The following is a 23,271-nucleotide window of genomic DNA, read 5'->3' on the forward strand; positions in this document are numbered from 1 at the left end:
TTGATACATGCAAGGGTTGCTGAGATGTGAGCTCACTTCCTGTTTGGCGGCTTCGCCGCATGTTTCGATTGGCTGTTACGGGTGAACGGTTTGAGTTCCGAAGACGAAAAGGAGTATCTTTTGTGAGGCGTGGGCTGAAGATCATGTGTGTCAAGTTTGGTGACGATCGGACAAAATTTGTGACCTGTGAAGAATTAGTTTCACTTTCACTAAAATCCAAAATGGCGGAAAATCCATCATGGCGGAAAATGATGTCATATGGTGCGTTGAACTCGGCTTGGTCCAAGGATTCCAACGATACCTCATTTTTGACAATTGGGCCTATGGGTCAAAAGTTACGTGTGTGAACGCGCGTCCAACTTTGGCCTGTTGGTGGCGCTAGAGCGCTCAAGGTGCCGGCATGAATCTTGGTGAAATTAATCATTGGCCTGTTCCCAATCAGTGTGCCAAATTTCACAACTTTTCACCAGACGGTTCTATAGGCTGCCATAGACTCCAATGGCAGAGGAAAGATGTTAAATAATAATAATAATAATAATAAGAAATCATAGAAACACAATGGGTGCCTTCGCAGCTTCGCTGCTTGGCCCCCAATAATGTTGCTGTTGGCGAACAGTGTGACACGAGTTAAGCTTTTATTAAGTTGCCAAAAGTTTGAACTAGCCCACTAGCTCCGCTGGTGGGAAACGCATGGGACTCATAGCGCTGCCGCTGTCCTATTGCGTGCAGAGGGAATTTGAAAGACAACAGATTATCCCGCCCCTTGGACTGAGCACTGCGAACAGTGAGTGCCCAGACCCTACATTTTAATGTGGGTCTGCCTCGTCAGGCTACAAGCAAGGCACTTGACCCTGAGTTGCTCTGGTGAAACTGGCCCATGTAATAATCGACATGTAAGTCACTTTGGATAAAAGTGTCATCCAAATGGCCCCAGCAGTGGCTCGACTGGCTGGGGCACCTGCACCGTACGCCGGCGACCCGGGTTCGATTCCCGCCCCGTGGTCCTTTCCGGATCCCACCCCGACTCTCTCTCCCACTCACTTCCTGTCAATCTCCACTATCCTATATAATTAAAGGCATAAAAAGCCCAAAAAATATACTTAAATAAAAAAAAAAGTGTCATCCAAATATATTAGCCTATATTAGTAGCGATGCACTCACAATACTCCACCGTCCCCATCATCTTCTTCCAGACTTGGAACTTTAGGTTGCCAAGGTGTCCGGCGACATCCATCACTGCCCCAGAGACCACGTTCGGGCCCATCAGTGTGTTACGGGCTCTGCAATCCCACACATCGGTAAAACAACATAATGTCTAAACATCTAGACAGAAGAAAACAATGGATGGGCTCACTTAATTAATACGTTTTCAAGAAGAAACTCACCTTGCCTTGATCCGATTGCTATCCTAGAATTAAAAGCGGAAATGCATTAATTAAACAAAAGTATTTTGGTCAACCAATCACTGATGATTTGTAGTGGCAAATGGTGCATTGGACCTATAGGGACACAGGATGTGTTGGAACTTAAACGTTCATTTTCTTAAAGCAAACCCTTTTCATTTTTGCCATGTCCTGGCATTCCAGAGCTACAGAATGGTCACTGTACTGATAAGGTGAGCAACATCTATGCTGGAGCAACATCTATGCTGGAGCCAAGTGCTATACTAGATTATGGCATCTATGCTGGAGCCAAGTGCTATACTAAATTATGGCATCTATGCTGGAGCCAAGTGCTATACTAGATTTTGTACCTGGAAAATTGTCACATCGTCTTTTATCAAGTCCTTTTGTGAGCACTGGATGGCCTCTGTCAGAGCATGTATCTGTCCCCGAACGATCTTCAGCTCTCTTTCAATGGTCATCTGGTTCCTCTCGGCCTCCTCCTTCACTGCAGTCAGCCTGGCCTCCTCTTCCTCTCTCAGGAACCGATGAAGCTGCAGAAACTCTTCCTTGATCTTCTTCTCAACCTCATCATGCTGGACCTGTGAAAAAAAGTCACCAGTATAGTATTCATTATCGTTCCCATACGTTGATGACTGCAGGAGGAGTGTTGTTGTCAGATTTGTAGGCAGCATGGGTGCTTGTACAGCTCACCATCGTATGCTTTCTCATGATCATGTAGGTGTCCTCAACGTCGTTACAGTCCTCTAGTTGTTGTTTCATTTTAATCAAGTTCAGAGAAATCGATTGCTGTATGAACACATAGGAATTCATACAATACTTCATACCTGATTTACAAATTTACCAACACATTTGTTTTGCATTATTCATGTGCATGAAGGTGAAACTGTGTGTGTGTGTGTGTGTGTGTGTGTGTGTGTGTGTGTGTGTGTGTGTGTGTGTGTGTGTGTGTGTGTGTGTGTGTGTGTACCTGTATGTGTGTGTTTTGTTTATCGTATTTGTATATGTTGTCTGAGAGGTCATATTGAAGGTCCTACAACATTTGTGGAAATTGGGGTTCCAGTTTTAGGTTTACTTTACTTACCCTTGTATCTGCTGCCATGTCTTTCAGCCGAATGACCTTTTCAATGTGCTCCTTGACAGTCTCACATTCCGTACATATCACATCTCTGTCAGTCGTGCAGATCATCGTCGCTTTCAAAGGGTGTACACAACAGAGACCTTCCTCATTTGTCTCTGAATTACTGTCGCCTTGAATCCTCCCAGCGAACGCGTCAGCGAGGTTCTTCAGGGTCACATTGACCTCCGGTGTGTCTTTGGGAGCTGGCATCTGACAGACTGGGCAGAACCTCTTCTCGTCCTGGTCCCAAAATTCACACACACACCTCTTACAAAAGCTGTGGTTGCATTCCAGGGACACGGGCTCCTCCACGGTGCTGAAGCAGATTTGGCACGACAGATAATACTCAAAATCCTCCATGTTCTCCGCCATGGTTACAGCAGTTCAGTGCAGTTCTCTTACAGATCAAAAAGCAAGATGGGGTTGACGCCTAAATGTTGACCCAGGCAGTCACAGCTTTCAAATTTGACTTCCGCTGTTTCTTGGAAATTATTCACCATCAAATACAATCATAAAGCTGAACAAGACAAAATGGAAGAAATAAGAGAATCAGGCCATCTGAAATTACTTGGTTTAAAAGCCAAGTGAAGCTAAGCTTACAATCATTATTCTTTTTCAATACTCATGAAATCAGAACTTTGGGTATGTGCGTGTCCGTGTGTGTGTGTGTACTCCACAGCATGTGACCCTTTGAGAGTGTGAAAGATTCAGCCAAATGTGTCCACAGCTCAGATGTCATCTGCAGCATGTAAGCAGTCTGTGAAGGTCTCTGTGAAGGTCTCTGTGTAGGGAGAGAATTCACTGGAGACCATAGGTGCAAGTTTTAAATGATCTCTTTGAAAATAAAAGCTCTTTACCATCCGTTCAGCTCAAGAATAATGGATATGTTTGATACCTATTAAGATGGTTTATGCTTGGAATGGTAAGGATTGTTTATTTAATTTATTTTATAACTGCCCAACAACATGTTAACTGTCTTCATAAATGGATATGAAGATGGGCTATAAGGCTATCAAGCTTAATGTAATGTTCTGCATGCTGAGAGCGCAGACAAGCTCTTGAAACCATGCTGGAGTTCACTATCTCATTTGCCACAACAGTCTAAAAAACATTCTTACAACCATCAACTCATAGAACAATACATGATGTTATGTTATTATAGGATTAATTAGCGATAGAAGGGGCCATTGCATACCTGTTGTGATCCAAATAAAGCCTGAGAAGGAATCTCCAGAGCAGTGGTAGTCCAACTGTTGCTTTTAAACTCCAAAAGTTGCAAAGGGGTGTATTCAAAGCACTGATGTGTGCATCGTGTTACCCTAAGCATGTGACCAATAACATTCACATACCACTTGCCACACAACCCTGAGCATCCACTGCAGTTGGTTGAGGGAGTCCAGCCCTTCCCATACACGGAAGTAATGGAGATAGTCCTTGGTTTGTGTGATAGGAAATACAGTAGCTGTGGACTGTCCATGTGAAAAGTCAGGCTAAAGACCACTTCCGTGTAAAAGTGTGACGTATGGTACGGGCTCTGAGCTTGTTTCTGGAGATACAGGAAAACAGAGGCAGTGGCACCTGGAAGTCTCCAGAAGTCTTCGGGAAGCAGATTGTGTTTCAAGGAACCTATTTATACCATGGGAGAGTCAACAGAGGCTTGACCTAAATTAATTGCTGGGGGCTTAAGCTTTATAAACTATCCACCAACAGAACAGTAATAAACAGTGGCTACAGTCCATGATACATCAAGGGCTTTATATTTTTGGAAATAAGATAGTACAACATGTGAATGTGTTGTAATATGCATGATAATACATTATATGGTTTAAGAGGTGACACTGTCCATAATAGCAGTATATTTGGTGTACTTTTGCCAATTATGAGTAAATTAAATATTACTGTGCAGTGGTCTCTTAATTGTTTCCAGAGCTGTATCATGTACTCAACTTGTTGTAGGTCCTAAGGTGCGGGTGCGCGCGCGCACACACACACACACACACACACACACACACACAAAACATTTTGCCAGGAAAACAAGGAAATTAAGTTTGAGCTCTACACAGCATTAAAGACAGTACATGTCTGCATTTAATAATAATAATAATAATAATAATAATAATAATAATAATACGTTACCTCATACCCAAGGCCATTTAACATAGTAGAAGGAAAGCATAACAACAGACAGAGAAACAATAACAATAACACTACAAGACAATGTGTATGGATCTATGTGTTGGGTGTAGAGGAGAAGTGATCATTAAACAAAAAGGTCTTGAGATGTGCTTTGAAGAAGGAACCTTGTTTGGGATCTGACTTACACCTGACCTTGGTACAGCTGCTCAGCAGGATACAAAACTGTGTGGGAAAACAACAGACTGAGCCTATGGGGGGATTCTGATAGAAATCCATATAAGGCATGTTGAATTTCATTCTTAAATTTCAATAAAGTATCTATATATCTATCTATCTATGACCCAGAGCATGTGCAACCCCACAGTGCCCCCTGCTGGTCACGCAGGCCACACACAACACCATGATCAAGTGTCTGGATGCAATTATTTATAATTTTGATCCCATGAGGGAAATTTGGTCTCTGCATTTATCCTAATCCGTGAATTAGTGAAACACGCTCAGCACACAGTTAACACACAGTGAGGTGAAGCACATACTAATCCCGGCTCAGTGAGGTGCCTTGCTCAAGGGCACTTCAGCCGTGCCTACTGGTCGGGGTTCGAACCGGCAACCCTCCGGTTACAAGTCTGAAGCGCTAACCAGTAGGCCACGGCTGCCCACAAAATGAATGAAGCAGTAAACAGGCCATGAGATCACTTAAAATAAATATTGTGTTATTATATTGTTATAATATTATTATACCTCAGTGGTATTAATTCCACACTAACTCCTCGTGTATGGTTAGGTTTATGCTACCACTCACATACAGCGATCAAGCCTGTGAAAAACGTAGGCCTACATTTTTACTGCGACCAGAAAGACGTTGCGAAAATATAATATCGTAATATGTAATACTACATCAGCAAGAGCGCCATCCATTCATAGACTGTAATCCACCCATTAGCTTGCAGGCTAATGTCAAAAGGACTTTGAGAGGATATCTCTCTGACTAGATAGTTGTAGTAAAACTTTCAGTGGTATTTATTTCAGAATAAGTGTGTATATGATTTAAATTAATAAAAAAAACTGTAATCTAGGCCTACTTATGTGTTTTTTGCCAATAATTTATTTTGAAATGAATCAGTCGGATTTTAACAGTGGTGGAGGAAGTACTGAAACTCAGTACTTAAGTAAAAGTACAAATACACAGAGAAATATTTACTTTAGTAAAAGTAAAAGTACCACAATGACAACCCTACTTAAGTAAAAGTAAAAAGTACCTGCTTTTAAATGTACTTTAAGTATTAAAAGTAAAAGTATTTGCATAATGATTTATTATCCTAATATCTATATTCTAAAAGGAAAAATCAGTATGGGCTGTGGCATTTTAATTAAGCTAGTTTTAGGTTATACTCGACTAGATAGTTTTAAGCTAATGCAATTGTGCTTACCATCTGTGGCCCAGTTTACATTCTGAACTACAATTCTAGAGACTGTAATTCTGGATATCTAGGGTGATCTGCTAAGTAAAATATCATTCAGCAAAACACGAGAGCCTGAAGTTTAACGGGGTAGACAAGGGAAACGTCGGGTGGATCGTAATGCCAATTCTGCTGATTGAACAGAAAAGTTGCTGAGAAAAGTGTCTTTATGATTAGGTTCAATTTCACTTGCGCAGACGCACATACATTGAATGAGCGCTCACATTACCCCCCATTTGTAGGCTATGCATCTTTATTTGATCACACACAATTAAGAAATATTGCCTAATCTGGAAAATGTTACGTTTTTTCGGCCAGTGGTTCATTAACAGTCTATCATTCATTTGTGCCGCAAATGATCAGACGTGTGACAGAAGCATATGGGCATAGCCTGTAACTTAGCTGATCCGCGGATAGAAATCTCTTTGGAGAGGAGGCCCTAACGCTGCAGATAACAGACAGAGAAAGGCACAGAACACAGTTGCATGTCCAGTGTAGCCATGGTTCTGGTGAATATAGCCTACCGAATGCAGATGGCTACAAGCTCACGCTTTGCCTGGTCTAGACTAGAAGCTTATGTTTCAAAGATTTAGAAGCTGGGCACGTAGCGCTCCAGAATCTTTGGTAGCAACCCCGCCCCCTGGTAGAACAAACGTGTTTGTCAGAGAGAAAAAAAAACTGTAAAATGTATCAAAAAAGGAACGATGGTGTTATAGAAATGTAGCAGAGTAAAAGTACAGATAATTGCTGTAAAATGTAACGAAGTAAAAGTCAAAAGCATGCACTATAAATTCTACTTAAGTAAAATACAAATACGTGGAAAATGTACTTAAGTACAGTAACGAAGTATTTGTACTTCGTTACATCCCACCACTGGATTTTAAGTATATTTGGACGTTTTTTGCTCATTTGTAATTGGTAAAAAGGAAATCAACTTAATAAATTAATCCTATTGCTTAGGTTGTGCTGAAAAAAAGGATATAAGATAGTCGGTATTGCAATAGTAGCCTAATGCAAAAAAAGATTAGGCTAGTTTTAAGAGTTAACACCAGATCTTCTCAAATGTCAATTGAGATTGAGAATAGACTTAAGACTTCCAGGGCCATATAACCAGCAGTGAAAATACCTGTTCTATCTGTCATCATATACAGTCTGCCCCGTGCCGGATAAGCCATTGTGATTGGTGCCTGGGTTTTTGGATTTGCTAACAGGTTTGTCTGGATTCTGTCATGCTATCAGTGATCAGGCAGCCTAAACAACACAGCTCCAAATTGGTTCTTCGTGGACCAGGATAAATGTGTCCAATGAAAGCCCACACGATTTCAGGCTTCGCTTGAAACATTTATTTTGTCTTGTTCATGCAAATTCCTTACACTTTTTCAGTCCAATACATCTTATAGTAGCATCAGCCTATCTGTGCCATGTCCACTGTCTTCATGTGTCTTGCCATTGTTTGGAACAGTTCATGTTAGGTGCGTGACTGACTGATATATCAATAATAACATACAGGCTAAATGGTACATTTACATGTATTAATTTAGCATATGCTTTTATCCAAAGCAACTTACAAAAATGAGGAAAAACATTGAAGATACAATGCAAAGGAGACGTTGGGTAGCAAATTGGCTAGCATGCTAGATGAGCAGTGCCATACCTAATTTGACCAATTGCTTACAATGGTGCACTTAGTTTTCCTGCTCTGCTCTAAACAAGCGGCAAACTTGCTGTAACGCAACCCCCCAAGGAAATGTTGACCACCCAGGGATGCTGACCTATACACCTGTACTCATATAGTAATATAATAGGCTACTACTAATAATAAATATCATTGAATCCTGCTTGGGCATATCTGTAGGGGTGTGCCACTCGTGTCTGCCTGAGGGTTGAAATAGGGAAACATCTTCTCTTTGAAACTGTCCTCATATTGGAATAGGAGGGACATGTCGTGGGAGTCGTAAAACGACACGTGGCCCTTCTCGTAGTCTAGCTCCACCGTAATCCTCTGAGGGGGATTCTGCAGCGTAAGCGTCTGACGGGTTGCATGGTACTCGTCATGATACTTCCAAATGGACCAGAGTCCATACTGGGGCTTCAGGTAGCAGTCTTTCTTCCTGTCGACTGTTTCCCGGGCAACACCGATGACCCACTTGAACCTGTCCCCAACGTCCACCTCCCAGCTGTGCTTGCCTGAGGTGAAGCCCTCGGAACCCAGGACGATGGCATGTTCCATGAAGCGCTCCGGGTTGTCAGGCAGATCCTTCTTGGCTTTAATATACCTCACACTTGTCAAGTCATCAGACAGAACCAACCAGCCAGCTGCAGAGTTGGGGTCCAAAATCAGGGGAGCTTTAAGTAGCACAGAGAAAAATATTAAAAGGGCATTATGTGGGTTTTTCAACATTTAAAATCACTATTTACTGCCTGCGTGCGACTTGTTACAATATCATCTAAACATGCTGACTTCCTCTGTTGCTTATAACTGCATGTAGTTCTCTATGTGAAAGAATCAGATCAGATTTTGTGGTGTAATATACAATAGGTTTATGTAGGCTTGCTATGTGTTCCCTTGAGTGTCTTACAACCTAAAGCATCAACACCATAGCTTATAAAAAGTGAGTCGCTAACACCAACACAACCACAAGCACAACACAGATTCCAACACAAGCTCTAAGATTAAAATCTAATAAAGGAAAAGGTTTATCTTCTGACGCTAATCAGACTGATATTGGCTGAAAACCAAAGTGGAATTATTTGGTTTCTATTGGCTGTTCAACTCAACTTCATAATGTTCAATTCAGAGAGAATAAAGTACAGTTTGTCAAACCCTAGACATATCACCACACACTATATACACTGTAAGCGACGTGCTAAAACTCATTTATTCAATTTATTCATTAAGAAGACTTTGTTTATTCAAAATCTATTCAAACGACAAAAGCAGAGTAACTTTAGTATCCTCATCTATCAATATGATGCTGGTCAGTCATGTTGAGTCTCATGGACGTAGAGTCTCATTTTGGCAGATGCCCAGAAAGCTTGCTCAGACATAAGATGCCCAGAAAGCTTGCTCAGACATAAGATGCCCAGAAAGCTTGCTCAGACACATAAGCATGGTCAAGCACACAGAGGGAGGGGTGAGGGAAGGGGTGCAACTTGCAATCTGAAACATGACCACTAGATATCACTAAAGCGTACATCATGCCCCTTTAAAGCAGTGTTTTTCAACCACTGTGCCGGGGCACACTAGTGTGCCGTGAGAGATCATCAGGTGTGCCGCAGAAAATTACCCAAATGTCACTCACTGGTCCAGAAAAGCAACTGTTGCATCAAAGAATTTATAACCACATGCTCTCATTGATTGTATGATTGCACTATTTGTGGTATGCAGGCATTGTACAACGGGGGCCCCATATCCACTATTCACAGAATCATCGCATATCCAGTTCAAAACAACAATTAAATTAGATATAGTCACCTACAAATGAAACAGAGGGCGCTTGTTATATTGAGCAGGTCTTGCATAGAAGCCATAACAAGGCCATATCTGTGTATTATTTGAAATTTTAGGCTATGGTATGTTTATTTTTTGTTAGTGTGCCGTGGGACATTTTAAGTGTCAAAAGTGTGCCGTGGCACAAAAAAGGTCGAAAAACACTGCTTTAAAGGACAGTAGTATGCAACTCTTTCTGTTCGATTGGAAATTGTAGCAAGTAAATCCTAAATACAACCAATGTGAATGTAAGAGACTCTTTAAACAGCCTCTGTTTAAAACTCTATTGTGAGATATTTAGCAATGCACTCATTCATTTATACATACTGTATTGCACTTTCTCCTGCAGTTCTCCACAGACTCTGTGCTTGAGGTTACCCAGGTGTTTGGCTACATCTATCAAAGCGCCTGAGAGCACTTGTGGGTCCTGCAGTATGCACTGGGCTCTGAAATCATATTAGAGTCAGTCAACACACATAAGAATGGACTGAATTAAAGACTTTTAAACTATTATGATTTAAAGTCATCTGTCGAGGTGCTGGTAGCTTATAAAATATATAAGAAAGATCCGCTCACTCCATTCTGTGCAAAAAAGGTTTTTACTTTGAATCTGCAAGCTCTCGGTCGGCAGATCTTCTTCAGGCAGAGTAGATCCTACTCCTCTGGCTAAAGAAGGTCTGCTGACCCAAAGCTTGCCGAGTCAAAGTAAAAACCTTTTTTTCACAGACTGGAGTGTGTGGAGTTTTCTTATATCTTTTATAATCAATGAGGATTTACCTGTTTGTTGTGTGTTTAGAATCCTAAAGTGCAAAGGAAAAAAAATATGCATAACATTTTATTATACCAAGGTGAAGGCAACCTGTTATCAATTACTGGTATAAGTACTGATGACTCCTTACCCTCAGAAATGACAGATTGTCCTGTTTTAAGTCTTTTTCAATTTGATGTATGGAATTCTCTAGAGCCAACATCTGGCCCTGAATGATGTCCAGCTCTCGATCAATCAGCTTCCTCTTCTCCTCCTCTTCCTCCCTGACTGCTGTGAGTCTGGCCTCCTCTTCCTCTCTCAGCCACTGATGAAGCTGCTCAAACTCCTCTTGTATCCTTCTCTCAGTGGTAGCCCTCTGTTTCTGCAAATTGTAAATAATGACCTTGAATATGAATGCTCATGTTTACGTTATTGTTATATCAATACCCTATACATATTGAGAAAAAAAATGTTTTCAGACTCAAGACAGTTAAAAAAAAAGAATTTATGTGAATAGATACATATATTCAGTGAATAAAGACATAATTGGTGAATATTTTTCTTCAGTTACAGAGTACACAGATATCACGATGTAAAATGCTATACATAATGTATGTAATATTATTAGTAACGTATTGAGTACTGCAGCATCACTGCTACTATTGTGGTGTCACATTGTGAGTTCTAAATGAGATCATATTCTGTGATTCCGATTCCTATTCAAATGGTTAGATACCTTTCGAGCTTTATTCTTACCGCCATATGCTTCACTATGTCTTTGTAAACTTCATCTGCATAGATACACAGATCAAGCTGTTGCTCCATCCGCTGCAGCTTAGAGCGTAAAGTCTCCTACATGCATGAAAAGGAAATAATAAACAGTATATGTCAAACCACATTTCTTAATACGCTTTACACAAATAATGTGTACATTAATACAGTATATACTTTGCGTTATGTTGTAGATAGTGTATTAATGAAATACAGCATTATAGCATCCTCACATTTATCTATCTGTTATCTATTAACCCTTTTCTGCACCATGTACATTCTCTCTTAATAAATAGATAATAGATCCTATAAAGATTTATGATAAGATATTTATCTTGTAAATTTGAGTCAACATGTGGATATATCTTTTCACAGTCTTAGACACTCTATGCCCGGATGCAGCCTTATTTGGGCGTGTTCACGTTAAAATATCATGCCCACCTGCCAGAATAGTTGACCCCTGAGTCTGACTCCTGACCCCTGACCCCTGAGATTTGCACTAAGGTTTCTTGATTTTTGTTTCCTATATGTCATGTGTACACACTAGCACATTAAGAATAGAATCTTCATTGAGCCTTGTTGCAGACACATGTCTTATTTGAATAGGCTGCATATCATGATAAACTGACAAATATTATTAATGGACCATTTGAAGAAAATGGCCTGATTCTGAAGCTTTCACCTGTGAGCTTCAGATAGTCTCTCAGGTAAGTTAACTATATAAGGTCTCAAATGAACAGGCTAAATGGATTAAACATGAACAACTGAAAGCATCCCACTTGCCATGTGTCTACTGGAAGATAGGCCTGCTGCACAGTTCAAACTACATGACGAAGTTGGTGATACAGTATTTCGGTATCAATTAGCGTTGTGTATCCAGAGAGTCCAAATCTGACCTCTCCCCTCCATGACAGGTCGGAGGAGAAGGCAAAAATAGTTCCAGAGCTAGAGTGATCAGATTCCTCTGCATGAAAAACAGGATAGCTCCCCTATACTGAAATGGAATGGTTGTCAGGGATGGGCTGTACTTATAATAAATATATAATAAGCACAGTATGCCTACTGATACAACATTTTATTTGACTATTTGCATGTAATGAGCATTTTTTTGTTCAGACAATTTGTATGAAAATAGTGTGGTGTTTATAATAAAAAATAAAATGCTTAACCCAAACTTGTACAGGATGATGTCACATGAATGCTTCTGCAGGCATCTTTGTGCCAAGAGCAGTGCATACCATGTCATCTGCATGCAGCATTCTGAAAAGGTGCATGACCATTTCTCTCTGGGACTGGATGACAAAATATTATGTCATGACAGTGCTTCTCAAAACAGAGTTGCGCTGTGCCTTAGGCAGTGACAAGCTGTCAAATGATGATGTACAGTATGTCTATAGAGAACAGGCTTGTGATATCATCTTACCTTATAGGGCTAGATGTCAGTGAAATTATCTCTCCTTTTTACATTTATTGTCAATACTTGAGTATTTTGCATTTTATGTCAAGATAAACGTAATGCATTTTCACCCATCCCAGATCATTTTTGATTAAAGAGATAATGACAGATATATTCAATTGAGACACATATGTAGGCTACAGTACATACGTTTCCCAAAACCTCCTCTTAAACTACTTATTTCATTTTGAGTAGCCTATTGAACAGGTCATATGTCTTTTTTTTTTTCAGAATAAATTGGCTCCTTACAATGTTGAAAAGGAGAGTGTCCCGGGAGAAACGCTATAGCTATCCCGACAGCTTTTAGGAAATTGAAGTGTCACGTCAAGCCACGATTCATTAAAAGGATGCTGCTGCTAGGCTACCTGTTACAGTCGCATTTGATCGCCGACAACTAAATGTGTCTATTAAGATTTCTGGGTTGTTGCTTGAGTTTTCTCACCTTCATACTCTCCGCCGCCTCTTTCACACGTTTCAGCTTATGTCCAGCGTGCCAAAGGGAATGTTGACACTCCTCACATACTGCAATTCCCTCGTCCACACAGAACCAGGATGGGGTATGTTTCCGGCACACGACATCTTGGTTTCTTATTTTATCAAGTTGTGTTCTTCCTGCAAAGGCATCTACAAGTTCCTTGAGAGCGATGTTGATTCCTGGAGATTCTTTGGGAAGTTCTTTCTTGCACACCGGACAGTCTCGGCACTCGGCTTGATTCAAGTACTGAATAAGGCAGCTCTTGCAGAAGCTGTGATTGCAATTGAGAGACACGGGGTCTGCTAAACTTTTGGAGCAGATGTGACAACGCAAAAAGCGCATCATAATTGGCGACTTAATATCCATTTCCGACGTCCCTTTGTTTACTTCACAGCGTTACGTCAACAGTGGGAACAGTTTTGGTTCTGGGGTCCCCCTATAGCCACCCTTTATAAAGAGGTCTGAGAAAAGAGTGTCAGAAGACTAGACTGTTTCTTGAGTGTACATTACAACCAGAAACAGACGGTTCTCAAGTATCTTGACCTTTCACTTGTGAGTAACAGTCATGATACTCTGCTGCATAGAGTTGAAGTTTGCCCCGTGAAAATGGCGACAGATGGCGCCAGAGCATAGGGTGACACCTGGAACGTGCTGTAATGTCTCAGTGTTGTCTTACACATATGTTTTACGTCCATAAATCTCGAGAGCTCTCCATTAATATTAAACATTATATTCGGTTGCATAATGCATAAGGCATTTCAAATGCTTTATGTAGATGTAGGCTAGTAGTGAGGGCACCTTTAACCGTGTTTTCAAAATAATCAAAGATCCCTCTCACCCAAACCACCACTTTTCTAGCTTCTCCCCTCTGGAAGATGTTACAGATGTATAAGAACTGAAATCACATGCTTCAAAAATAGCTTCTTCCCTTCAGCAGTAAGAGTCCTGAACACAACTAAACTGATAGGAACATTTATGTATTTTCTTTGTTGTACATTGTTGTGCGGCAATAAAGTATCTATGTATCTATCTATCTATCTATCTATCTATAATTATATCGTATGTCCCCTGACGACAATCAACCTGTAAAAAATGTCTTACACTTATGCCAATATCTTGATTTATTTCTAAAGGACACGCATATGACATACATTAATGAATTAACAGCGCTTCATAACTGCCCCAGAGAAAAAGAGAGCGAACTTTCTAAAAAAGTTTCATTCCCATATCTCTAAGGGGCCCCACCCCACCCATCTCTCGCTAGGCTGCCAACCACCAGCGTGCCCGGGGTGTAACCTACAGAGCGCCTGCATCACTGTGATTTGCAGCATGCCAGCAATTCCCTCAAACAAAGCATTTATCCCAAACCTCAAGACCTCTCAGGTTGCCAAAGTGCTGTAGTGGATTCTGGTCTGGTGGTGAGTGACTCTGCAAATGCATGCATCTAGTATATTATTTTCCACTATAGTGTAACCATAACATAATTAAGTTAAAATGTATTTTCATTCCAGTCCACATAGGCTATACTAGGCTATATATAGCGATCCATATTATCCCTATAGGGAACAGCAGGGTAAGATGACACACTGGGTACATTTGGCAGTCTTGTTAATCACAGACAGTGCCATGACACACACATGTCAGTGCCATGACACACACAGTGTCATGTGACCCTAAATTTCAAATCTTAATATCAGGGATAGTTCGTCTCACTTTTTTATATACAAATGATTTGTGTTTATGATGTAATGTATGTAGATTAACAATGTGTAAGGATTTCTCCCTTGAGGGTAGAATAAGCTTGTGATCCACCTTAGCCCTTCTTATTTAGGTGTTTAGTCAAATAACTACAGCAACATTGTTATGGTACATATTATAATGTCCTAAATAAACTCCAGCAGGCTGCACATCTGCTGCAGGTCCGCTGCCCACTCATTGCCATTCCTGTGACCACAGCACCCTAGCAGTCCTTCAGAACATAAACTGGCTCCCTCTTCCACAGAGCATCCATTTCAAATCTCTTCTCCTTTATTATACCATATTGGGTTTCTATACTGAAAATGATAAATAGATCAACTGGATTGTTTCAATAACAATGTCATTCAATTCAGAGGTCTACTATTGTGACTTGGCAAGTCCCTGGAAGTGTCAGGACAGTAGACAAAGAAGTTAAAAAAAAGTATATTATCATGAAGAAATGTATGTCATTAACATTACAGGATGTGACATAACATAATTAAGAATGATTTAAATATGCATGTTAAACATGGTAAAGGCAATAGTTAGTAACTGTTAGTATTAGTTAGCATTAGTAAGTGTTAGTAACCATGTTGACTCGGAAGGCTCAAATGACCCTTACATGGAGAAATCTGAGTCACACGAGTGCTTTCTGGGACCCCCTATTCTGTTGTCTATTTTAGGTAGGCCCCCTGTGCTAAGGCATAAATCCTGAACCTGTATATGCATGTCTGATACCGAAAAAAGGCACCTATCCTGTGCTTCCTTAGATACTGCCAAGGGTAACTCCACATCATATAACTATATGCTGTGTAAGTGAATGAATTACAGGTATTGTTGTGTACAAGAGGATTGTATAGGCTACTGTGTGCTGTGAATGACCAGAATGTAAATATTTTCACCCCACAGTGCTGTATCACTCTAGCCTGGGTGCCATTCCGAACTTAGTCTTAGTGAGGTTGGGAAGTTCATATTCTGACTAGAATTGAGTATGACTACATCAGGCTAGTATCACTCTGGATTAACGGAATTCTGCATCTGCACTCGGCACTGTTACTGTGTGTAAACATAACCATTTTGTCAGTGTGTGTCTTAGTTTAGCCCACCAGTGTTAGTGTATCTGTATGCCATATTACATTTGGTGTGCGGTGCGTTGGGTGTGTGTGTGTAACTCAGCCTGTAAGGGGCACTGAAGAGTAGGAGACCCAGGGCCTTGTCAATAATACTTAATGAGCCAACTCCATTACCTTGTGCCAGCTCAGCAAATATCATTATTTTGAGGTTAGTAGTTAAACTCAATATTTGTTGCCAAATTCAGGTAGAGTGACCTGGGAATTGTACAGGTTAGGGACTGACAGACAGACAGACAGACAGATAGACAGGCAACACAGTAAACATACAATCCTGCAATCACAGTATTACTGATAGACAGTATTTAGTGTCTTTAGACACCTCAGCATGCTTTGCAACTATGGGGTTGCAATCAAGGACATTTTGAATGGGCTGATTTGGATGCCTGTTGCACTTTCATCTGTCTCTGTGCTAAAGAATGGGTAGATCTTCTCTGTGAAAGTGGGCTTGTATGTGTGAATATGTGTCATGTCATCGGCGTCGTAGAAGGACAGCAGTCCTTTCCCATAATCCAGTTGGATTCTGATCCTCTCTGGTCTCTTCTCCAGCTCAATGTGTATGCCGCCTACAGTGCACTTAAATTCATCCATCCAGATTGTCCAGAATCCAAACTTTGGCTCCAGGAACGTCTCCTCCTTCCTTTCGATGGACTCGTTGGCCACACCCAGACTCCAGCGGTCTCTGTCCCCCACCTGCACCTCCCAGCAGTGTTCGCCGTAGTCGTAGCCCTCCGAGCCCAGTACGTAGATGTACTTTGTGAAGCGCTCCGGGTTGTCCGGAACATCCTGTTTGGTTCTTATCTCCGTCACCGTCGTCATGTCCTCAGACACACTGAGCCAGCCATCTGCTGTGTTGGGGTCAAGGATCACCGGGTCTGGAAATAACAGACACATGTATACTGTAGAAATAACTATAAATATATTAGCATTAGTGTGTTGTGTCAATTAAGTATAAATATATTAGTATTAGTGTGCTGTGTTAATTAAGTATTAGTGTGTTGTGTCAATTAAGTTAACTTTTCCACTGGTATTATATATAGTTGATTTATGAAATGAAAAAAAAAAATCTGGGCAAAATATCCTAATGTATTCTAAACTTAGTGTAGGCATCATGAGGGTCATCAAAAGGCCCATTCTTAGGACTCACAAATGTGCAGGACTACAGAGTGCAAAAACATCATGCTCACTACAGTGGGCCTTTACTCCTCCATTAGGGTTTCCATACTACCCTTAATGCAAATGGTTAAAATATCTTTATTCAGAAGCACGCTGTTTTAGAAGCACATTGTTCTATCCTTCAAATACAGACACAATCATGAATCTGTATCACATTTGAAAGCAGACTCAAAGTGGTGGGAGCATCTTAAATGTAAAGTCACAGCCCTCAGCAAACAGAGACTTACTGTATATGTCCAAATCATAGCAAATAAAGGGGTTATAGCAGTCACACACTTTTCAAATGCTTTGGAAGTTCTCAGAGCTGGTGTCCCCATGCAGCATATCACCTATTAATCGCTTTCCTCAACCACACTGCACTATTCCACTCACAGTAATCCATTGTCTCTACAATCTTCTTCCCGACGTTGAACTTGAGGTTTCCCAGGTGTTCGGCGACATCTAGCATAGCCCCAGAGAACACATATGGGTCCTGCAGTTTGCACTGGACTCTGCAATCACACACAAAACTCAGTCAAACTCAAACTATGTCATATGCAGACATCCAAAAAGAAGTAAAATGAATAGATAAATAAATAAATAGATAAATGCTCACCTTGCCTTGGTACGACTGTAGTCCTAGAAATGAACAGGGAAATGCATTCAGTAAAAAAAAATTGCTAACTACAATTATTAAATTACTTTGCAGTGAGCCATTTGGGGGATAAAATGGACTGGAATCGACTGCGCTGGAATCGTTTTTTTTTCACATGAAGCTATGTCTTTTCAGCTGTGCTATGGCTTTGATCGCTACATATGGTAGTTAGACTCGTGAATGGCTTAGCCATGCCCTGGTACACCCTTGCCAGAGGTAAGACCGCAGCAAGCTACAGAATGGGTGCATATGAGGATTTATATATTCTATATTTATTTTCCATAATTTATTTTTTAATTATTCTTTTAGCTCTCCTTAGTCTTTGTTGTCTCTGTGTATTAGTGTGTTATAGGTGTCTCTAGACTGTGTCTATGTCCCATGTTGTCCATTCACTGTCTTTCTTAAAGGAAGCTATGCTGCCACCTTGAGATATGGTGTCTCAATGGGGCCTTCCTGGCAAAATAAAGGTTAAATTATGCTGGAGCCAAATGCTATTGTACTGGATTGTTTACCTGATAAAATGACGCATCATTTTGTTTCAGGTCAACTTCCACACGGCAGATAGCCTTTGTCTGAGCATGGATCTGTCCCCGGATGATCTTCAGCTCTCTTTCAATGATCATCATCTTCCTCTCGGCCTCCTCCTTCACTGCAGTCAGCCTGGCCTCCTCTTCCTCTCTCAGGAACTGATGAAGCTGCTCAAACTCTTCCTTGATCTTCTTCTCAACCCGTGCACGTTGGGTCTGTGAATATGCATAATATGTAACGGCTCCCAAAACACGGATGGCACTGAGAGCTGTGTTTACTTCCCCACATTTGGGCAGCGGGCAGTTTGGGCAGTTTGGGCAGTTGCAGAACTCACCGTCAAGTGCTTTTCCATATGCACATACGTGTCCTCAACATCTTTGCTTTCTCGCGCCTGCTTCTTCAATGGGATCAGGTCCAGAGTAATAGTTTGCTGTGTAGGAAATTAAGAATGACAATTCATCCACTACTTCTTATACCTGTACATTTAGTAAAACTTTTATTATTTTAAATTGTATTACATTATGAAGACACAGGTCCACAGGTGACAGTGACTGTGTGTGTTTATTTTGTGCTATTATGAGAAAGTTCCAGTTGTAGGCTACCCTCTTACCTTCAAATCCTCTACAATCTCTTGTAGAAGCTTGAGCTTGTGTCCAGCATGGGCAGTGATACTCTCACACCCCTCACAAACCAGTTTGTCCTCACTTATGCAAAACCACGTCGGTTTCACAGTGTGCACACTGCACAACACTTCCTGCTTCGTCTCCGCATTGCCGTTTTCTTGAATCCTCCCAGCAAATACATCCGCGAGGCCCTTCAAGGTCAAATTGACCTCCGGCATGTCCTCGGAGGCCGACCTTTCACAGACTGGGCATCTTCTGTTGTCGTCCTGGTCCCAGAACGTACACAAACACATCTTACAAAAGCTGTGGTTGCATTCCAGGGACACAGGGTCAGTGAAGGTGGAGGAGCAGATTTGGCACGAAAGAAAATACTCCAGAACCTCTGAGTCATCTGCCATAGCTGCAGCCGTGCGGTCCTCCTGTACTTTGTATCCTTTTAATGTTCCAGATGCTGAAATGTTGGTCCAGGCAATAAGTCGCAACTTTCAAATGTGTACGACGCTGAGTTTTAAGGGAAGGATTTGCACAGTACCCAATGATTCAATAAAGCTGACAAAGGCAAATAAAATAAATAACCATTTGAATACAGCACCTCAAAGATAGCATTTGATGATTCAATAAAACTGACAAAGATAAATATACATGTAATAAATAGCTGAATACACCACCTGAAAGAGTTTCAGCCTTGATCACAGTAGAATAATAAACACTATTTTTTGATATTCACAAAATAACAAAATGGAAGTATATATAACATTATTATTTTAATATTCTTGAAATAAAGAAATGCAAGTATATATTGCATGTGTTGTGTCAGAGTAGATGTGTGTTAAAGTGCTAAAGTGCAGCATATACACATGTGACCTCTAAGAGTGTGAGATTCTGCCAAGTGTGTCCACAGCTCAAGTATCATCTGCAGCATTTAACCACTCTTGTGCTTCGAGTCCACTGGACAGATAGTCAGGGCCAAGTCATAAATAATCTCTTTGAAAATGAAGGCACTTTATCATACCGACTGAGTTCATAAATCATTTTGAAATACTCCCCAACAGGATATGTGTGGCCAGGAAATAATGACTATTGGAAGGGTAGCATAATAAATTGTTTTGCGGCTGTGTTAGAACTGACTGACAGCATGGTATAACTGTCTCCTGCACATAAATCAGCACGATGATCAGTTTGTAATGTTCTGTATGCTTAGAGCAGATGATATTTATAAACCAGTCTGCATTTCAACCCCTGTCCAATTTATTACAACATCATAGAGAATATCCCTCAACCACCAAATTATAGACAGCCTTATAATATACCGCCATTTACATACGATCAGAAGAGATAGATGAAGAGATATTGCATACCTATTATAGAAAACAAGTCTTGCTGACCAGTGGTAGTCCAACTGTTGTCCTTTGCAAAAGTTGCAAAAGGGTGATCTCAATGTACTGAGGTCTGTCTCGTGTTACCCTAAGACATATCACTTCCCATACAACCCCCGAAGAGTCCATCGTGATTGGCTGAAGAGGCCTAGCCCATCCCATACATGAAACTAATGGAGATAGTTATCAGGTTATGGGATATGAAACAGCTGTGGATTGATCTTGAGATGACTTGTGTTGAGATGACTATTGTGTTTCAGTGTAATATATGGGCCAGACTCTTGTTTCTGGAGATATTTGTGACATACTGTAGGAGGCAACTGGAGGTCTCAAGAATGTACAGAAAGAAGATTGTGTTTCGGGGGTCTCATTTACTCCACAGGGGTTCAGCTGTTGGACTGACAGAGATTGATTGCAGAGGGCTGAAGCTAAATTAAGCATTTCGCCATCACAACAGTCCAAAGCATGTTGCCATCACAACAGTCCTAAACAGCGGTTATTAAGCATGTTGCCATCACAACAGTCCTAAACTGTGGTTATTAAGCAGCATGCTTTATCTCAGAATTCATTTTCTATTTTTAGAATGAAATCTGCTTAAATAATCATTATAAGCATTTGGGATTTAAAGATTTCTTTTGTAACTGTATAATCTCTTTTCTCACTGATGAGAATGAGAATGAAATAATTGGGTAACGCTTTACTTGGATAATCTGCCCTCAAAGACTTTACAGAGTCACAAGTTTCAAGTTACAAGTACAAGTTCAGTATGTGAAATTGTTGTTGAATAATTATTGAACATCAACTTAACCAAATCCAACCCCTAACCTTACAGTTGTAGTTAACAGAGTGTCAATAGATGATAATCTGAGCATCTGTAGACAGTCTGTGGGCGGTCATTGAGCATCATTATTGTGTAGTATCCTCATTTCAGATATGACATACTTTTATTGCATGGCAGTCTCTGCTGGTGATTGATGTAGGCAACAACAAGAAGAGCTTTCAAGATTCAACAAATATCATTTGTTACATGTGCACATGACAGCAGTGAGAAGGGGGTACAAAAACTCCCAATTGTGCAAAGAAAAGTGAATAAAAAAATTAAAATATATATATATATATATATAAGTGCAAAAGGTATAGTATGTCAATTAAGTCTTAATTTGTTTTATTGGGTGGGGCTGGGGAGGCTAGTCCCTCTGCCCCAGCCCTGAGAAAATAGATGTCCAGAGGGTAGCCATTAAAAGAGACTAGTGTGCTGATGATTTAGTTTCCCTGATCTGATCTACACTGCCTGGCTCAGATGTTCTGTCAGGTACTGCATTGGGCCTTCTTCTCGTGAGAGTTGCTGTTGCCAAATCAGTTGGGTTTTTTCAGACTCTACAGTGTAGCTTTCTTAGGTGATACAAGCTCTCTCTGTCCTGCCTTCATCAGGGTTAAAAGAGCTGAGATGTGCTGCACTATCACCGATTAGGGTTCTGTGCTGCTTACTCCACTGATATTCCAAATCAGGATCATGGGTGCAAACAGGAGAAAGCATTCCGACATTCCTGCCTCTGCTTTGTCGTGACATTTCCCCTTAGTATACATCCTAATGTGAGCTAATTTACCAAGTTATCAGTAAATTAACCTCTTTCACTAAGTACATTAAATTACTCTTTACGAAGGCTACAATCATATTATATGTTGTAGAAATAGGTAACATAAGATATCTATGGTAGGCTACACAAAAATCCAAACACAGACACGTTTGCCAGGAAAAGCATGCAAATATAGGCTTAATTCAAGAGGACCTTTGAGCACTATAGTTCACTCTACAGCCATCTGTCTCCCACTACATCTTTTCTACAACTAGTCCAATAGCAGCATTTTAAGCATGCGTAGTCCACTAAGATCAAACTTACTACCATGTACTACTTAAGTTCTGCATGTTGTGTGGGGCTGTCACAATCATCAGACAGAACTGTTTTCATCCACACAGAACCATGTGGGTGTTTTAGTGGGCGTGTTGAACCTGGGAGAATATGATTGTCACACATCATATTGTGCTACATTTTAAAATATCAACTTAGCAACTCCTCCTAACCACGTTGTCCCTCAGGCTACAAGACTAATCATCTAATCTCACAGCATTCCTTGAAACTTGTTATACTAGGTATACTGTACATGTATTCTTATGTTGATAGATCTTGTGCTGCAATGTGAACAATGACAAAAATTGTATTTAACTGCAACGTACTTCAGGTACGAGGTCAAAAAAAATGTTACTGACATGATATTACATATCTACTGTATATTATACTGTATGTTAACAACTTTCTTTAATAGCCATGTTGGTCCGTGTGATCAGCATAAAAATGACATAAAGACCTTTCTTTTGATGTCCAAATGAGGACAGCTTCATTCATGAAGCAAAGCATTTTGTTGGGTTGAGAAAATAGGCTGACAGATGTAAGAAAAAAAGCCTTTCACATATTTTCAAAGTAACAATATGTATTTTTTACTTTAAAATAACAGCTCAAACTCATCTCAACTCAAACTCAACTCATAATACGCTGTCACTGTCTAAAGGCCAATTTATAGGCAACAAAATGTTGAATGTCCCATATATCCCACCTTGTTTCTTCAACATGAAACAAAAGCATAGCTGGTTGAGTGCAAGAAGCTGAGGTATGTTGAGCTTGCAGCCGACGCGCAACCATGTGGCTGAAAAGTAGAGATCCATCCAGTCGAGGTTTTATAGCCACAACATTAAGGCTACTCCGGGAGATGGGAGTGTGAGGAAAGGCCCCCCTGCAAGCACTGAAAGATGTCTCCAGAACTTCTGAAAAGGGCATTGGATGAAGAGAAAGGACTCCACATGGGCCTCAACTGTGGGTGGTGTCTAGGGGGTGAGCCCGGGATGCTACAGTAGGATTCACTGCTGAACCCTCTGGAGAGGTTGTGGGCCTATCAGAAAAACGTTGAGGAAGGAGGCCACCCACTTGATAATCCAGAAAGGTGCCATCACT

At 40.7% G+C, this 23,271-nt stretch overlaps 3 protein-coding genes across 3 annotated transcripts in view; all 3 read right to left on the minus strand.

Moving 5' to 3' along the window:
• LOC143107578 (E3 ubiquitin-protein ligase TRIM35-like) overlaps positions 1-3,032 on the minus strand; it is a 39,481-nt gene extending 36,449 nt beyond the window's left edge. Inside the window, exons 1-5 of the mRNA XM_076271501.1 lie at positions 2,488-3,032; positions 2,097-2,192; positions 1,754-1,984; positions 1,386-1,408; positions 1,162-1,280 (exon numbers count right to left, since the gene is read on the minus strand). Coding sequence (XP_076127616.1) covers positions 1,162-1,280; positions 1,386-1,408; positions 1,754-1,984; positions 2,097-2,192; positions 2,488-2,895 — 877 coding nt within the window. The 5' untranslated portion in view covers positions 2,896-3,032. The remainder of the gene's footprint in view (positions 1-1,161; positions 1,281-1,385; positions 1,409-1,753; positions 1,985-2,096; positions 2,193-2,487) is intronic.
• A 4,912-nt stretch (positions 3,033-7,944) lies between these two features.
• Positions 7,945-13,425, minus strand: LOC143138825 (zinc-binding protein A33-like). Its single transcript, XM_076299233.1, has 4 exons — positions 13,027-13,425; positions 10,502-10,739; positions 9,937-10,053; positions 7,945-8,465 (listed from the first exon to the last, which is right to left on the minus strand). The coding sequence occupies exons 1-4, from the start codon at positions 13,423-13,425 to the stop codon at positions 7,945-7,947; spliced, it is 1,275 nt and encodes a 424-aa protein (XP_076155348.1).
• A 2,629-nt stretch (positions 13,426-16,054) lies between these two features.
• Positions 16,055-19,285, minus strand: LOC143138829 (E3 ubiquitin-protein ligase TRIM35-like). The gene is made up of 6 exons (XM_076299247.1): positions 18,875-19,285; positions 18,599-18,694; positions 18,249-18,479; positions 17,698-17,720; positions 17,475-17,593; positions 16,055-16,801 (listed from the first exon to the last, which is right to left on the minus strand). The coding sequence occupies exons 1-6, from the start codon at positions 19,283-19,285 to the stop codon at positions 16,266-16,268; spliced, it is 1,416 nt and encodes a 471-aa protein (XP_076155362.1). The 3' UTR covers positions 16,055-16,265.
• Positions 19,286-23,271: the final 3,986 nt, after the last annotated feature.

This window comes from Alosa pseudoharengus, unplaced genomic scaffold (genome assembly GCF_046254945.1).
Source record: "Alosa pseudoharengus isolate Yale_2024_CS ecotype anadromous, Long Island Sound unplaced genomic scaffold, YU_APseudo_1.1 YU_APseudo_1.1_scf_10, whole genome shotgun sequence".
Lineage (NCBI taxonomy): Eukaryota > Metazoa > Chordata > Actinopteri > Clupeiformes > Clupeidae > Alosa > Alosa pseudoharengus.

Excerpts from the sequence above, each read along its gene's own strand:
- LOC143138829 (XM_076299247.1), bottom strand. The coding sequence starts at position 19,285 with ATGGCAGATGACTCAGAGGTTCTGGAGTATTTTCTTTCGTGCCAAATC. Across the intron at positions 18,480-18,598 it reads ATATGGAAAAGCACTTGACG|ACCCAACGTGCACGGGTTGA; the intron begins GTGAGTTCTGCA and ends GCATATTCACAG. Across the intron at positions 16,802-17,474 it reads TGTAGAGACAATGGATTACT|ACCCGGTGATCCTTGACCCC; the intron begins GTGAGTGGAATA and ends TGTTATTTCCAG.
- LOC143138825 (XM_076299233.1), bottom strand. The coding sequence starts at position 13,425 with ATGGATATTAAGTCGCCAATTATGATGCGCTTTTTGCGTTGTCACATC. Across the intron at positions 10,740-13,026 it reads AGGCGGCGGAGAGTATGAAG|AAACAGAGGGCTACCACTGA; the intron begins GTGAGAAAACTC and ends TACAATTTGCAG. Across the intron at positions 10,054-10,501 it reads GTCATTTCTGAGGGTAAGGA|CCCAGTGCATACTGCAGGAC; the intron begins GTCATCAGTACT and ends ATGATTTCAGAG.